Source organism: Spodoptera frugiperda, chromosome 6 (assembly GCF_023101765.2).
Source record: "Spodoptera frugiperda isolate SF20-4 chromosome 6, AGI-APGP_CSIRO_Sfru_2.0, whole genome shotgun sequence".
Classification (NCBI taxonomy): Eukaryota; Metazoa; Arthropoda; class Insecta; order Lepidoptera; family Noctuidae; genus Spodoptera; species Spodoptera frugiperda.
The window spans coordinates 10,232,691-10,251,740 of record NC_064217.1 but is presented as its reverse complement, the minus strand read 5'-3'; the positions used below and the strand labels follow the sequence as shown (position 1 = coordinate 10,251,740).

The 19,050-nt window shown below is 36.0% G+C and overlaps 1 protein-coding gene across 2 annotated transcripts; it reads left to right on the top strand.

Annotated features, from left to right (window-relative positions):
- The first annotated feature begins 13,374 nt into the window (after positions 1-13,374).
- LOC118267611 (uncharacterized) lies at positions 13,375-15,130 on the top strand. Of its 2 annotated transcripts, none has more exons than XM_035581686.2 (3): positions 13,375-13,699; positions 14,120-14,407; positions 14,494-15,130. In XM_035581686.2, exons 1-3 carry the CDS (start codon positions 13,413-13,415, stop codon positions 15,023-15,025), a joined length of 1,107 nt encoding a protein of 368 aa, XP_035437579.2. In that variant the 5' UTR covers positions 13,375-13,412; the 3' UTR covers positions 15,026-15,130. The 2 variants fall into 2 exon arrangements, with proteins under 2 accessions (XP_035437579.2, XP_035437578.2); XM_035581685.2 differs by having other exon boundaries at positions 14,117-14,407.
- Positions 15,131-19,050: the final 3,920 nt, after the last annotated feature.

Sequence of the window (19,050 nt, the reverse complement as noted above, 5' to 3'; positions counted from 1 at the left end):
TTGTTTACCTCAAATCTCATAATAAAGCAACAAAGGAAATATCCATTTAAGTAAGTAGTTCAAACTTTAATGGTAATCTCCTTCTCACATCACTTGCTGAAAATTTTCAAGCTATTCATCGAAAAAAGCATAAGTACTACAAGATACCTATTATATTATATTAAACTTAAATTCTGCTACCACAAATCCCACGAAACCTATTATTAATTAATAATCGGCTTTAACGATAGATGGCGTTGCTCTAAACTTTATCCGCCCGAAGTTGCCAAACCTCGTTTAGTTCCGAAACTATCGTATTACAATGTATGTAGGAAGCGCGTTATTTACACCTCAACTGTTCTGGATTTAATTCTCCGTATTAACGCTCAAACTTAGCATAATAGAAGGAAATATAAGCTATTGTATAGAACTTCTATTTTAGGTTGTATTACAGTTCAATGTAGGAAGGTAATGAGACCGGTGAGTATTGTTCTCATTCGTAACACCCATTAAAATTTTAATAATAGGTGTATTGTAATCGGTTTCTCTTACTTATCATACTTCGTCGAATGATTATTTCGTTGGTTTAGTGGTTATGTGTGTGGTGGTTGACGAGGCTACTGAGCACTGAGCAATCATTTGCGGGTTCCATTCTTAGAGTAGGTAGGCTAATTAGGCAAAATACCTTCTGCAGTCTCAAAAGTTCATTTTTTTTTTGCCTGCAATGGCGCGGTGGCTGGGCAACTGGCTGCCGAGTAATGTGTAGCGGGTTCCATTCAACTCTTTACAATTTAAAATTGTTGTTTTGGGTATAGGTGTCATGTGCATGGGAACTTATATGTTTCTAACATATAAGTACCTACGACACAGGAGAAAATCCTAGTGTGGGACACTTCCATAAAAAAAACATATATCTACATAATTTGATTACCCCAATGATAAAACAAAGTTAATAGCCCTGAACTATTACACTAGCTCATCGATACAATACAAAATCTATTTCTATTCGTATTTCGTAAATATTGACTTTGAGGAGTTTCCATTGACAGTAAGTTGGACAAATCGAATGCGTCCTCTGGGAAATTAGAATGGTGAGCAGCACTACAATGCGGCACCAGGCTATAAGGCTACTCATACAAAATTGAACAGCTTGTAGTTTTAAATTAGATGGATTTTATGTTTAGGTGACTATTTTTGGATATTCGATTGTATTAGAATTTTTTTAGGGTATAAGCCGGTAAACGAGCATACGTATCATTTGCTGGTAAGCAATCGTCGCCGCTCTTGGACACCCGCAACATCAGAGGTGTTTACAAGTGCATTGCCGGCCCTTTGGAGGTAAGGAATTTAAGGGTAGTTACGAATTGGGTCTTCAGTAACCTCAAACAATACAAGCGTTGTTTCACGTCGGTTTTCTGATTACTGCGGTCGACCCAATCCATTGATGCCAAAGCATGGCTCCTACACTTAAAGCTCAAAAAACAAAAAACCAAACTCTCTTCCACAGAGAAAAACAGCTTTAAAACATTTACATACTTTATAACTCACAAAAAACTTCACTCTGATTTAGTACAAGTGGTAGAGAACCTTACGACTCGAACCTTGTACTTCTTAGTGTTTGACTTACCTGCCAAGTAAATACTGTTCAACTTTTGACACGAAAAACCTTTTCAAATTAGATTTAAAGAACTCTACCTTTTAAGGTACAAAGATGTTCAAGTTGAAGGTACGGTAAAGAGATTTTAATGTTATGTTAACTTACACATTGAAAAGCATATAGGTACATTAGACCTTTATATTACACCTATATTTTTGTAAGGGTGGAAAATCATCCGATGACTTCTCCCATCTTGGGCGAGGCGAGAAGGAGTATGATTAAACAACCTTATTCCTACTCCTGCTTTTGCCAGAGCCCCGGTAACCCGGTAGGTAGTCTACAGCTCCGGATCAGGCATCAGAGCCCTACTGGGCCCCATCTGCGGTGTTTGACTCTCTGTGGCGCGCTTGGAACGTAGACACGGGTCTGGTTCTGGATGGGCGGCGAGCAATATGACTATATTTTTGTGACATTATCACCTTGCTATGCCGGCCTAAGCTAAACTTTATTTTAGACAATCATATTCATTATATACCTATTACTAGGTACCATCATTAATCAATACATTATGTTAAACTTCCATCCTTCATTAGTTAGTCCTGATAACACGCAATTCATATCAATTGATTTATATTCTACGCCAAAGGGAAAATTACCCAGTTTGACTAGTCATCATGTACATCAATCATTTTGTATGGTTAAAACTAAATGATCCATCATTTAGTTCAGGTACCCAAAAGGCTTATGTGTTAATCAAAGCTCCTCCAATAATAATAATCAGTGATCAACAACTAATTGTAAATAATTATAGTCTTTTTTTTTAAAGCGTTTGCCCCACATTAGGTTTTTCTCCTGTGTAGTGGGTGCGTTTACAAACATACAAGTTCACATGCACATGACACCCAGACCCGAAACAACAATTTGTGGATCACACAAAGAGTTGCTTCGTGCGGGAATCGAACCTGCTACACGTTGCGCGGCAGCCAATTGCCCAGGCACCGCACCAACCGTGCAGTCTGCGCCTACCATAAACTATTAGATAATAACTGTTTGATAATATATTGCTATAGAGGAAAATTCAGGCGCTCTTTGATATTTTTTATTTTGTATAGTTTCGGTACTTAAGTATATGGTCCTTATAGTTATTACAATAAGTTTCTAGTTTTCAGACAAATCTCTATTTACACAGCCACTGTATCCAACACCAATCTAGATCTTCGTTTTCTTGGTGGACTACGATACACAAACTTTTTGAACGTGATATTTTCTCACAAACAATTCTGAACCTTATTGCTTTGAGCTAAGTTTTCCAAACTTGATTTATTTTGCTACAGTAGTACTTTCCTTTTGTTACTGAGTGTACTGAAGTTATTTCAGCTTCCATTCGACTTGAGTCTGCTGTCGATATTTAGCTATTGTGAAAGTAATGCATTCACTATTGGAACAACTATTGTGAAACAGTCTGATGCGTAGGTACTTCTTGAAAACTTTTTAAAGGAAAGTATTTCCTACTTTTGTTCAACTTTACTTCATCTTGACTTATGCTCTCACCTGTACATAGTAAATAAATATAGTTTGACTGGGGCAAGAGGTTTCATGTTAGATAACCGGCTTTTTTTTTCGAAAAATTCTCAGTCGTAGCGCGAAGTCTGGAATTGTACACAGTATTATGGCTCACACCTTAATACATGGGATTTATAACACAAATGACTAAATAAACATAGGCAAGCAAAATAATCTATAGTACTATTTGCTGGTTTAAGCTAATTAAGTTCGTAAAACGATACCAAAAACATAAACGATGAAAAGAACTATGTACATATTTTTACCTACCCCTACGAGAAAAACAAGAGCAACATTATGTTACACACTAATACACATTGGCTCCAACTATTGTAACAGGGGTAGGGAATAAATAATAGGGAAAGCAGTTTCTAACCCGATGTGTGAATTGTTTGCATTTTACGAAGACATTATTTATAGTTTTGGCATTGATATGGGTACAGTAAACTGTTTTTCTTGTTTATTTATACTTTGTTTTATAGCCTTTTACAGATTTTTGTTAGTCTTTTATTTTATTCGCGAAAGGTGGTATAGTTCAGCAATTGTAGCAGTTAGCAACCCGAGACCCCTCTCGGGTTCGATTCTCGGGTCGGGGACAATACTGCTGGGCTTTTTTCCGCATTTCAAACATTTCTCAGTAGTAGCACTCAGTCTAGCACTGTCCAGTATATGGCCATAGGCTCACCCCCTATTACATGGGACCTTAACACAAATGGTGAAAAGTTGGTGTACATTGTACAGCATTAAGTGCTATAATTTCTACCTCTGCCTACCTCTTCCGGGATAAAAGGCGTGACGATACTTATTTTTTATGTAGAAATTTCTGTATATTTTACATTTTCTGTATCCCTGATAATTTTCTATTAATATTTCCAAAATCAGATTGTCTTTCGTTAGATTACCTCTTAACATAAAGATTGTATCTAAAACTATATCAGAAAATTACCAATTTGCATAGGTAAAGGCACGCAATTTAATCAAAAGGTAACAATGTTATCTTTTTGTTTAGAAAATGAAAAATAAATATGATAGTATTGGCAAACCTTATTTGACATAGGTAGGTAAAAAATTTTAAAAGGAAATTGAAAAATTGTCCGACTTAATACCAATCAGATGTTATTGTCTTTTTTTTTAAGGGGGAAAATCGTCTAATTACTTCTCTCGCCTCGGGTGAGGCAAGAAGGATTGTCAGACTCTTACTGGCTAAACACAACGTTTCTACTCCTGCTTTTCGAGCTCCAAACTCCAATTTTTTTCACTTTGATATTCTCATCAGTGTCAATACTTGTATCTAGTAGCTATCGTGTGGCATACGATGTCATAAGGAATTAATAGGTAAAACCGAGCAACTAGTAATCAATAGAGACAAGCTGATGATAGACCACGAAGTCAATCCAAAAACGATAAAGAAAAAACAGAAAGTGGCGCCATACAGGTAAAGCATAGGTAGACAGGCTTCGAAGAAAGCCTCTCTGTTCTTCGATTTTAAAGAAAACCAGGCATATTACGTGTTTATTTTTTACACGTATAAGCTAGACAGATAAATAGACCAGATAACTGGTAAAAAATGTTTCAATATCCTTGGCACATTTCTAGAAAATTCTCATATTGACATTCACTTCACCTTTAGGTTATAAATTCCGTCTAAATATGGCTTTAAAATCGAGGTTGGAGGTGTAAATTGTATCTATTGGATTATTAAGAAATAGGTTATGTAATGGAAAGATATACAACAAGAATATAGACTAAACAGGCTTAGGATTATACGTAAGTTTGTTTTTTTAGGATATACTTAGCCGGTAGACAGATCACCTGATGGTGAGCTATTGCCGCCGCCCATGGACCCCCAATACACCACGGGTCTTACAAGTACGTTGCCGGTCTTTTGGGGATTAGGAATTTAAGGTCGGTTTTCTGTGAGGTCGTGGTATCACTTCGGCCGAGCCGGCCCATTCGTGTTGTAGCATGGCTCTCCAACACACATGTGTGTAGTACCATACCATCATTATAACATTTTGCAAATCAACGACTGAACACAATTCTACCTACTTAATATTGTCTACATTTAGGAACAAATTTCATATAGGCATACTCTACTGAAAATATTACTTCTAAAATTCCTTTCAATCCAATATTTTATCTAAAAATAGAAGGATTTTCTCATAAACTGTTGAATAAAAGTACTGTACGAAATGCTACGGTGTATAAATTCATCACAATCGGGGGCTGACTGTCACAAGCGGTATTTATTGAGTCACCCTTTTCAAACTAAGCCTTTGTTTAATATTCGGTCGAACAGTCAAAGTGTACCAATGAGATATACTCCTGTTTATATGTTTAGTTCACTTTCGCTGTATTACCAATACGCCAGTTATTTTGTTGTTCAAGTATTTGTTTGTTTTTTAAACGGTTTAATTTGGCTTAGCTCGTTTGTTTGGGTCAAATTTAATCATTTGAATTCCACCCATACTCAAAGTGTAGGAGAGCCATGCTTCGGCACGAATGGGCCGGTTCGACCGGAGTGATACACGGCCTCGCAGAAAACCGACGTGAAACAACGCTTGCGTTGTGTAAGTGAGATAACCAGAGGCCCAATTACTCCCTTCCGAATCTTCCTAATCCCTAATTTTCCCAACAACCCTTTGTTTCATAACCCCCAAAAGGCTGGCAACACACTTGTAACGCCTCTGGTGTTTCGAGTGTATGGGCGGTGGCGATTGCTTACCATCAGGTGATTCGTCTGCTCGTTTACCGACTTATACCAAAAAACTTCAATTGACTGAAAAACTATCTGAATTCTCATACCTTGTAGTAGGTACTATATTTTTCATTCAGCTACCTTTATTCGCATATTTACAACGTCACGCCTTTTATCCCTGAAGGAGTAGGCAGGGGTGCACATTACGGCATGTAATGCCGCTATACGATGTACACCTACTTTTCATCATTTGTGTTATCAGTCCCATGTAATAGGGGGTGAGCCCATAATACTTACCGGGCACAATTCCAGACTCCGTACTACTACTGAGATATTTTAGAAAAACCGAAAATAGCCCAATGGTACTTGATTTTATTCGCATATAATAATATATTTATATCGCAATCACGGCCTACACACACACACGTACATAGAGACGTTGTAATTAAGTTAATTTAATTTAATTAAAGAGAACATAATGAATTCAAATGATATGGGCGCCGTGTACCATGGGGAACGCCTCGCAATTGCTTTAATTACCATATTACAGAAACGTTGATGAACTCACAGATTTCGTATAGAAGAGTTACCTACTGAAGAGAAGCCATTTTTGATGGCTGTGAATAGTAAGATCTATTTATGTAAGAACTAAAAGTTATTTTCGCTAACTACTAACTAAAAGGGTTAGAACAAGGGGACTCGGGTTCGATTCCCGGGTCGGGCAAAGTATTACTGGATTGTTTTCGGTTTTTCGAAAATTTCTCAGTAGTAGCACGGAGTCTGGAATTGTGTCCAGTATATGGCAATAGGCTTACCCCTATTACATGGGACTTATAACACAAATGGTGAAAAGTGGGTGTACATTGTATAGCGGCATTACATGCTGTAATGTGCACCTCTGCCTACCCCTTCAGGTATAAAAGGCGTGACGTTGTGTGTGTAAAAGTTATTCAAAGTCAAAAGTCAAAGTCAAAGTCAAAATTATTTATTTCAATTAGACCAGGAAGGCACTTTTGAACGTCAAAGCAAATATAATAATATTAATAACGTCAGTCTGTCGGTCAGTCCTCTAGTGAAGCTATTTGCTCGTTCCAAAGTGTAGATTCCTATGGAGAAGAACGAGCAAGAAACTCCATAGGTTACTCTTTTCCAATCAGATTCACAATACAATTCATGGTTACATTGTTTCGATTGCTTCAACTATGTGAGAACAATGTAAAACTAATATTTAGTCAAAGTGATAGAAAAAGAAAATAACCCTGAGGACAACAATCTTAATGCAGTCTGGAGCTGACCAGTCCCAGTTGACAGCGCCCGTTCACGAACATGACACGTACACCAGCACCGCCCAACTCAACCATGTTGCAGGGAATCGAGCGATCCAATGCCCGTGCCACCGCCAATGAGACCTTTGAGTGAGCATGACAACTCCAAGCTGACACAAGTGCATTCTACTAGTCTAATACAGTTTTAGCTAATTACAGGGCTCTCACATTTACAATGATTATATCTAATTTAACAGAACAAATTGAAATAACATGGTTTTATTATTACATTATTGGAATTACTTTATTTTTTCGTTACCCTGTGGAGCTGGACCAGCCTGCCTCCAAGCATTTTTATCCTCTATATAATCATTCAATTTGTAGTATGCTAATCTACACATCGTTTTTTTAATACATAATTTAAATTGTCTTTCATTTAGGTGTTTTATTTCCTCTGGAATTTTGTTATAACATTTAACACCGAATCCCATGAACGACTTACTTATTTTTGACAATCTAAAGAATGGCTGGCTCAATCTATCCTTATGTCTAGTTTCATAATTGTGTCTGTCAGACACTTTGTCAAACAAGTTTAGATTTTTCCTAACATACATAATGTTTTCATAGATAAATTGACATGGAACGGTCATAATATTGATCTCCTTAAACTTTTCCCTGAGAGATTCGCGACGACCAAGATTGTAGATAGCTCTGACGGCGCGCTTTTGTAAAATAAAAATAGACTCAATGTCAGCAGCCTGTCCCCACAGTAAAATGCCGTACGACATGATGCTATGGAAGTAACTGAAGTACACTAGTCTTGCCGTGTCTATGTCGGTTAACTGTCGGATTTTCCAGACAGCATAAGCTGCAGAGCTTAATCGTCCCGCTAGAGATGTAATGTGAGGACCCCATTGCAATTTGTCGTCTACGGTGATTCCCAGGAAAGTAGTCTCTTTTACAAATTCTAATTTTTCACGATTCAATAATATGTCACATTTATTACTTTTAACATTTGGCAAAACAAATCTAATACATTTTGTCTTTTTATCGTTTAAGACTAAGTTATTGACTGTAAACCAATTCTGAACCTTCATTAGAGCATCATTTACGTCGTCATAATTATTTGTTCGTCTGTTTATTTTAAAAACTAGTGATGTGTCATCAGCAAATAATACCATTTGAGGTTCATTTTTGAATAAATGGGGCAAGTCATTTATATATGCCAAAAATAGGAATGGACCTAGTATTGATCCCTGAGGTACACCCATAGATACGCTAGCCCCATGTGAGTTTACTTTGTTTATTTGAACTTTAAGTTGCCTATCCTGAAGGTATGACTTTAATAGATTTAGCGATACCCCTCGAATGCCGTAGTGTTCTAGCTTCAGCAACAAAGTCCCATGCTCAACACAGTCAAATGCCTTCGAAAGGTCACAAAATATTCCGATAGCGTCCTGAGCTTCTTCCCACGAGGCGAAAATCCGTTTAATCAGAGCTACCCCCGCGTCAGTAGTAGAGCGTCCTTTGGTAAACCCGTATTGTTGATCATGAAAGATAGAATTCATGTTAAAGTGACGCAGCATCTGAGTAAGTATCAGTTTTTCAAATACTTTACTGAGTACTGGTAAAATAGAGACCGGCCTATAGTTATTGGGTTCTGCACTATCACCGGATTTAAATAATGGAACTACTTTACTATGTTTCATTAAATTTGGAAAAACTCCTTGATCTACACTTTTGTTAAAAATTAAAGCTAGATGAGGCGCTATAGTCTCTATAAAAGACCTACATATCCTAACCGACATTCCCCAGAGATCTTCAGTCGACTTAACTTTAATATCTTTAAATGCTTTGATGACTGCTTGTGGGTTTGTGTATTGAAATCGGAAATCAGAAGTGCATTCTTTAACATTACTTTTAAGAAGCTCGATAGAAAGAGATGGAGACGATTTCAATGCTTCCGTAGTTTTTAGCGGAATATTCTTAAAGAAACTTTCGAATTCCTGAGCAACTTTTAAATTTGTACTGATGCGTCCGTTTTCAGTATTTAAATTAAATTCAACATTACGTGGTTTATTTCTACCTGTCTCGTTATTAATTATATTCCAGGTAGTTTTTATTTTGTTTTCCGCGGTCTTAATTTTACTGCTAATATGAAGTGCTTTAGCATGCTTACAAACCGATTTAAATATTTTTGAGTACCTGGAGACATGACTGTGGAAAGCCTCACTACTATTAAATGGTTTCATGCCGTAAAGTTCAAACAACTTTTCCCTACTTATACGAATACCTGGTGTAGCCCAGTCACAAAAAACAAACTTACATTGAATGTGTTTACGTTTTAAAGGGAACAATTTATCATACTGTGTTTTAATAATGGATAATAAGTTGTCATAAATCTCACTCGGGTATTCACTAGCATGTATTTGGTTGCCTAATTCATTTTTTAAGTTGTGATTTAATAACTCAATTTTTTTATTTGTGAATTGTCTGAACATAATTTCCCTATTTTGTACAGTCGTGACAGTGTTAAAGTTGACTGTCAGCCCACTGTGATCAGATGGTAATCTATTTACAATGTCCTTATGTAAATAATCACAGTTGCAAAAAATATTATCTATACATGTCGCCGAGGTGGATGTTACTCGGGTGGGCTCTAGGAAAATATTAGACAAATCAAATGATTTAAAGAGACTCAACAAATTAGTACAATTATTGTTCTTTTCCAGGAGATCAACATTAAAATCGCCACATACTATAACATGTTTACTACTGGAACATGTTTTCTGTAGTACATCTTCCATTACTGAATTGAAAATACTAAGATTCTGCAAAATAGGAGGCCTATAAACACACACTACAATATGCCTATCCAGCTCAACACAGGACAACTCTATTGTTTGCTCTACTGATAGTAATGTAATATCTTGTCTTTCTTTATATTTCACTGACTCTTTCACTAAGATCAAGCTACCACCATGTATCATTGATTGACGGCAAAAATAGTTGCCAACACAATAGTTTTTAAAATTAATAGATTCTACTTGATAACTTTTCAGCCAATGTTCAGTTATACAAACAATATCATACTTAAATTTTTCTAAAAACAATTCAATTTCTAGAGTTTTTGATGAAAAGCCCTGCATATTTTGATAAAACAATTGTAACAAATTATCTTGTGTATTCTTCTTATGTACTATTTTCTTAGATTTAGATTTAATTAAACTACCAGAAGATACCTTTCCAATGCATGTAACATTCATAGAATTTAATTTGATATCTTCTGTTGTCTTAGAATTTAGTTTAAAATATTATCAGGAGTGCCACCCACATTTGCCATCAAATGATGAGTCTCCTTCGTACTATTATATATACTACTTATCTCTATATTATTAGATTGTCTATATAATATAGATTTGTCACTTAAATTATCTAAAACTAAATTAATATTATTTGCTAGCAATCTAGCAAGTAATACTTTACATTTCCTAGGAATATGAATATATTCCTTTGTCAAATTAAATCCACTAACAAATTTGTTAGTGTCGAAAAACAATAATTTGCAAGTCGTGTGATCATCTAGTGTTGATTTAATTGTAGGTTTATGGTATTTTGCGAATATATTATCTACTCGTATAGAAGGACCTTGAAACCTCGTTGGTCGAGTGATCGCAAGTGTTACTACCGGGCTGGGCTACTGCTCTCGAGTTCGATTCCCGGGTCGGGCAAAATATATCTAGTCTTCTACAATTTTTCAGTACCACTGCCCACCCCTTTGGGGATTAAAAGCGTGACGATACGATGTATAGAGGATGAGCTTAAGCTGTTGAACAAAAATAACCAGTTATCCTCGCTTGATTCATGATATCTGTTCTCTTAGTAACACAAATGTAATTATTATAACAAAACGAAACTAAAAGCGAACAACTAAAAGCGTATTTTTACATACAAATACTCATTGTGAGCACAGCACTTCATAAAAAGTCATTAGATCCCATAACCAAGTAGTAACCAGTAAAGCAGTTCATTAGGAAGTCCCCTATTGAGTCAGTGGGTCCCAACGATCATATATCCGTACATTACACTTTCATAATACAAAAGCTTATGTCTCAGAACAGTTGCCTCTTCTAATTGGTCTACTCTCGCCTAATAACTGTCGTCCTATTTACATGTTACGATTTTTTTGTCCAATTTTCAGAGTAACGTGATATTCATATTGTTACTATTTGGCTTTTATTTTTTAAGTGCATGCTGTTAAGAAGGAGGTGCAACTAAGTCTGGTAATTCAGAATGAACAGAATGAACATCCTATCTATACTTCTACACACCTTTTTTTTGAGGTGGGAAAATCATCCAATGACTTCTCCAGACGAGAGCGAGTGTCTTACTGGTTAAAAACCACCATATTCCTACTCCTGCTTTTCTAGCTGGAGCCTCGTGAACCCGTTAGGCAGTCCGCAGCTTCGGTTCTACTTATCTACAGCTTTAATTAATCATCTTTTAATTTATAATTTTCTATTTATTGTTAAAAATTACCATATTCATCAAAAATCATATCTTAAATACTTTACCTGACTAGACAAAGTACTCACAGACTAAGACTAAGTACTGCCTACCACCTCAGGGATAAAAGGCGTGACGATATAAAAATAAACTAAGTACTCCCTCGATTTTTATAAATAGTAGACTAAACTAAGCTCCATCCCCCCGGGCAACAATATAGACTAGAGACCTAACGACATCGCATCGTCTCCGTCCCGTGAGCTATAACAAAGGTCGGAATCTCATTAGCGACGGGGCGTATCCTTGTGACGTGTTCACTACGAGATCTTATTATTGGACATAACCGCTTAATTCGCTTACTTGATTGCTGCCAGACGATACTGGAAGCTGGGTAGGCAGATGTGGGGAACTGACTTGCTAAATATAGTTTGTCAGGTCGTTTGGAGATGTCCTGAAGCTGTTAAAGCTTTCTTATTAAATAATTTCGAGCTTGGAAAAGGACACAGGCTTCAAACAGCTACATAGTCACAGAGAGGAACCATTTATTAAGTTATGTTAAGATCTAGAATTGATTAAAACATGATCATGAAATGTTACATGGTGATGCTACCAAGTTGCTACCTACAACGAGATGATATCACACATCACATCATCAGCTTATAAGTGGCCACTGCTGACCAAAGGCATCTTCGCATACGGAAAAGGTTTGAGCATTAATCACCACGCTTGTTCAATGTGGGTTGGCGCTTAGAAACTCAAGATAAGAAATTATAAGCCCAGGTTTCCTCACGATGTTTTCCTGTACCGTTTGTCAATGGGATCTAAATTATCTTAGAAAGTACATACAACCCGGAAAATGTAAAAAAAATCATAATATCAAGTAGTTACCCACTTGTACAACGAGATGACGGGTTGTACTAAAAGTAAATTAGGCAAGGCTCATTAGATGTGAGGTTAGATGTGATAGCATTAGATGCGATAGCTTTAGCATTAGATGTGATAGAGTAATGATATAGAAATATCACAACCAAGAAAAAAATACCCAAGGTTATAATAACAGGCAAACATAAGGGCAATGGCGGAAACTTTCGACTTAAAACCCTTTCCCTGGCGTAGACAAACTGCTGTCATAAATTGTAAGACTAACTCCGCGGCAGAACAGATCTCTCGTCCCTTGGAAAATATGTAAAGATACCAGCAGATCAAGATACCCTAATACGTAATTCTTTTAATATATTTCAACATTTTACGCTATTGTAATAAAGTTGAAAATCGATTATAAAATCTTGATAGATTTTAATGCGCTGATCGTCACTGTAAATATTTGGACTTCATGAAAATTATTTGTGAAGGGCTGTCGTTTATACTGTGTCTGTGTGTGTAGGACAAGTGTAGGTATTAATTAAACCCACAACAAAGTCTCGCTAGATGTCGTTAAGAACTTGAATTAAATGTTTCGTTTGTACGAAACCCGAAAAAATCGTGCAGCCAGCAGTGTTTATTAAATCTAAGGAGTTTGCTTTCGATATACAAAATGATAAAATATTTACACAAACTGATTATGGCAATTATTTTTAAGATTAACTTTGGTAAAGCTGCCTAAGATATCATATAAATCACACAACACGGTGTATGGCGTGGAAAATTATACAGTACGCAGAAAAAAAAAACTTAGAACAAAAATATACTAAATCTTCAAAAAGAGGATTGATAGGTACACATAGAAAAAGTATATAGAAAGTACTGGCCATACTGCAAAACAAAAAACTGACACTGTCATGATCGACGGTCATGTCACGAGACGATGTTACGACTTCTTTATTTACTAAGTTTGGTAATATGTATCGAATTATCCTTTTGTTATAACTATTTGGATGACGCCGCAGAACGCCATGGTCACAGAGTAGGCCGGTATGCCAGAAGAGACCGTGTCAGAAGGGCCAAAAGACCAAAGGAACGGAAGAGCCTCATCCGTCATGAGTACGACTATGACAGAAGTCCGGTGGAGTTTGATGTGGCCAGTTTCATACAACCTGATGATGAGCTGGTCGAAGAAGATGGCATACCGATGAGGCAAAGGAGCAATAAACGGTACGTATGGCATGGTAGGAGTTTGACAATCATCAGTTTGAAAGTCATATTGATAACTCTTTTTATTTTTTTGTCTGAAATGACAATAAGTTTGACAGAAATATTTTAATGGACGCTTTATTGACACTTTATGGTCACTCTATTGACTATTTTGGAAATAGTCAATGATCATACAAGTTTTCAAATTGGTTTTTTCATGGCACAAAACTGTTATTGTAGTTAGAAGTAATGACTCAATTGGACATGTGCTTTCACTAATCTAACCTAAAATAATTGAGAAACACACAATAGTAAGCAAGTTTTTGAGCAGTAAACAGCACCCATAAGTTAATTATCTTCTCAATAAACCAACCAGTTGTTCAGTGTGTCATCTTAGGGGGATAAATCAAATACTGTAACTAATATCCTTGTTCTCAGAAGAACTTCAAAGAATTACGAGTACGGCTCCTTGATGGGTCTGAATGTAGACGACAAGAAACGGGAGCGGAGTTCAGACTATATGAACATGAATGACGCTCCTCCAGAATTGAATTTTAATCCTCAACTTTTCAAGGACACAAATTCTCTTTCCCTCAACCAAAAACAACTCAATTACAACGGGTTAGATGATCTCCGGGGTGAGAAGTTTGGACATGAAAAATTCCGGAACATTTACAAAGATGAATTGTTGATGGACCAAAATATTGTCCACAGCCATGAAAAGAAGTGGTAAGTAATAGTATTCGAGCTGTTTATTACTGTTATTACAATTTTAGATATGCATTTTGACTTAATGGTACACTTTTCCATTTCAGCACCTTAAAAAATATAAAGTTCCCGTTTTTTTCCCATAACAAATCTGAACCCTTGAAGCCAAAGAAAAACAAAAAGAGAAAGCTATTCTGTTTCAATTGTCCTAAAAAGGGCTCAAAGTATCCGGACGAGACGAAGATGGGTGACGAGATAAAAATGGGTGACGATGTATTTGGTCACTATAAGATTAAAAGATCGTTCGAAGACAGGCTATGTCCAGTATGCAAGAAGAAATTCATGGTCAGCTTGCAACAAAATGAGAGACGCAAGAAGGCTTCCAGAAGAATGCTACACAACAGCAGACAATACTACCAAAACATATCGCCTGTAGCAAAATCAAAAGAGAATAAAAAGATGTTTAGAAGACATAATGTAGGATATACTCACGGAACTCCAGACACTACTAGGAGCAAGAGAGAAGATGCGAGAGACAGACAGTTGAAAGAGTTGGAGGAAGTCCAGAGGAAGATAGACAACGTGGAGATTAACATTCCTAATTTTGAGAAACCGGCTGAGAAGAGCCCGTACAAGTAAGACAGGTTAAGGTATTTTATTATTAATATTAAATTTAAGTTTCTTTATTAATGTCTGTTTTAGACTAGTTGTACTGTATGTTGTAATAAAAGTTATTTCAGTCTCTTTTAGTTATATTTTTTACAACACACTGAACGTGATAAACTTCACGCGTCACAGAAACTGACCAATAGGCACGTGGGCAATGGCGTAACTATTCTGTTCGTGGCCAGTAGCAGATTCATCGGATGGGTCTCTTTTACCTATTGAAATAGAGAAGTTCAGATACGATCCACTGGATGGGGGCCTTTTTCGGCTGGAGGCTCATGGTATTTTACTCACTTACGGCCCTGTAGCTACACCACTGCATGTTAGACAAATTGAGAGCGAGAAGCACTCTGAAGCCAAACCGAACTTTTTTAACTGCGATCTTAAAGGATACATTTTGTTGTCTTCCTAAGAAAAAAATAGTCATGTTTCATTTTTTCACATAAAAATATATCTACATTTTACACCAATATCATAATAGATACCTATTACAATGCACTCCAATTTTCCTATACATCATTGTCAATAAAATATTACACAATACACTTCAGGCGAAGTCTTAGTAAAATGAGAAACTCGAGGGTAGCGAGGTGCAATATATCGGAGCTTCTTCCTCACTGTCTCAGATAGAAACATATTTTTCTTTCGCCACACTGAGATACACAGTATAAAAAAACTCCATGTATGGTTTTGAAAGCAATGTTTAATCACTTGGCTATCAATTTTCAATTGATATTTTGCTGGGTTTTCTTTTTTCAAAAGCGTTTCGTTAAGAATCGTTGCCCCGTACTAGGATTTATCCTGTGTCGTGGGTGCGTTTATTTAACGACGAATTTATGAACCACCCAAACCCGAAACAACAATTTGTAGATGCGGATGCGGATGCGAGAATCGTACCCGCTACACGTTGCACAGCCACCGCACCAACCTTGCAGTCTTTCAAAAGATTTCATGTCGACTTTGGCTTTTTGAATAAGTAAATAGTAATTACCATAATATTAATGTTGATTTATTTTGAACCTCCAACATAATATAACAAGAATTCAAAGTATGCAACACTTAAGAAAACATTTTAACCAATTTTATGCGTTACAAACAAAATAAACGGTATCTTGCAAACTGTCGCTATCAGAGGGCATCGTGCCAACGAGGTTAACGGGCGCTCCCTTATTTAACTGTTAACATAACTAACTTAGAACATGATATTGGTACTCTTTAGTTACTCCTACATTACTACTAACGTTTCCTTAGTATCTAGCGAACAACTCGATAAATACTACATTAACTAGTTCATAGAGAAATATTGTTCCAGGAATTTTGTCTTGTTCTGTTGAAAGTGGTAAGTAACGTGATAGATAAAGGTACCCATTATAAAGTTCTCGATTGGGTAAGGCAAAGTATTATTGGATATTATTATCACAATGTCTTATGTAATTTACACATTGTATTAGAGCTCTTACAATCTTGTAAAAATAATGATTCGTACGATTTAGATGTTGAATTATAAGCATCCTCTTTTTTTGAGGGGCTAAATCTTCTCTCGCCTTGGGTGAGGTGAGAGGGAGGGTGTCAGACTTTTATCAACTAAAAACGATCCCGTTCCTACTCCTGCTTTGCGAGCCGTAGCCCCGATAACCCACTAGGCAGTCCGCAGTTTTGACATCTTAGCATAGATTATCATACTTTACATTTCATTTCAGGACTTTTACATCCCAGTATGCCGGGTGAAGTTGCAAGCGAAGCACTAGTTAATTTTATTATAAGTGGACTCACCAATCCTTCAGTCTTCGGCATAGTCTGGTTTATAGGCCATAAACTGGGGATTGTGTCAAATATCTGCCCACCCGCAGACACCGGTCTAGTCGCATGTAATTTGATTGTCCCTGATTTGTAGCGGGGGTGTATCAACGTAGCAGGACATATAAAGTTAGCAGACCCTAGAATGTAAATTCTTTACTTCAATACATACGAGGATATTCTCAGATAGTGACCACCCGTCAAGTCAAGTCAAGTGGTCATGTACTAACAAATTATTTTCATCTTGGCCGACACTTTCGCATTTTGACCAAAATGGGCGATGTCCTTTAATATTGCTAAGAAAGAGATGGTAAGACAACTATGAGCGAGATAAAAATATATAGGTTGATTTCAAGAAGGTCCATCTTTAGCACTTCTACCATGAGTTTACCGTGTAAAATTAAATCTTGTTTTTTTTTTTTAATATAAAGTGAAGAGTGTAAAAAACATTTTTCTTTTTTTACCAAGCCAACTCTTTAGTGCTTACCTAACAATGATCAACTTTTAAGTAAAGACAATGTTTATACTTAATATTTCTTTATGAAAACAGTTTTCATACACAGCGACTAGCTCTTCTCATTATACTTACGTGCGAAAACCGTTATTTTACTTAATCTAGTACCTATGTCTAATGATAGGCTCTAAACCTCTACAAATAAAATAAAAGTTTGTACCTTTATCATTGACCTTCCCTAGAATAACGGTCAAATTATAATATTTATTAAAGTTAAAGGCTATTCAAACGTTCAAGAGAAAGTTTACTAAAGCAATACCCACATAGTCTCAAAAGAGATTAAACTAGAACATGTTCAAAAACTAAAATTGGCTAGTTAAAAACTTATATCGATATCGAGATAGTTAAAGTTATGTTAAAGAACGTACCTATTTTATGAGCAAAACATTTTTATAGCTTTATAACGAAGATACAATACAAACTAGATAAAGAAATATAATAGACTTACTGATAGTTGACTCGGCATTTATCTTTCTTACCGCTCAAGTCCTCAGGAATTTAAATTTTATCTGTTAAATCACATGCAACATTTTAGAATGCATCCTAAATTGGCCTAAGTGTGCTTTTATACCAGAGATGCTACGTTGCTATGGATGCATTTGGCTTCCACCAATCATATTCATTGGTACACATAGCTTAGCACTGGTGGCAAAGGGAATCAGTTAAGTTATGTTTTTGAAATGGAAAGATGCGTGTTGCTTCCCTACTATCGATACATTGCATACTCGAGCTGTGCGTCTTTCACGCACAACGGATAGCAATCAATTGATAAAAAAAATATGTGACCTAGGTTCTTTCAGCTCATTCTACAATCCATAAATTTATTAGTCATCAGATACAATACAATAAATCCAAGGATTAACAAGAATTAGCACTCAACACAAGACTTTATACGAAAATATTTTTTTAACAACATTTTATTGGTGCAATTAGCAGCATTAACATAATCTAACACTTTTCATTCAGACTTGCTCAGATAAAGCATTTAGAAACGCAATTGATTACGGCAATTATTTTAATTTCACCACATGAAAGTATAATTTCTCCATTACTACTATCTATTCGTATCACCGCTGAAAAGTCATTGACATCGTAAAATGTTTTAGGATTTTGTAAACGTTAAAAAGTTCAATTAAGATAATTGTTAACAACCACTAGCAACACCAGACAGATATAATGTAGGATGTAATTATAATATAAAAAGGATAGTATTTAATTACTGAGTACTATTCATAGGAATAAATATATTAAACCTCTTTCATCATTTCATAGACAATATAAACTGTTTTAAAATAATTGTTAGCTGAAATGGAACGTCAAGTCAAATGATATATTTAAAAATGGCGGGAAATAATTAATTCGAATATTGGTCGACGAGATGGATTATTGTTTATAATTGTTCTGTAAATATAAATTGTAATTCCTGAAAAGTTATGAATTTCATTTAATCGTCTTGCATCTTGAAATAACATAATGGTGATAGGTAAACCTGCTACATTGGTCACACAATGCTCAGATGCGATGAAAGTTTGGAAAAACTGATCGTCATTCGGAACACCGTAGGTTTGCGTGGTCGTTCACCAACTAGATGAACGGATCAAGAGAAAGACTCAATATATGATGACGGCGAGTCCGTCAGTCAGTTAGTAAGTCGTAAAGCTAACTCGTACTAAGCCCTCTCTCGGAA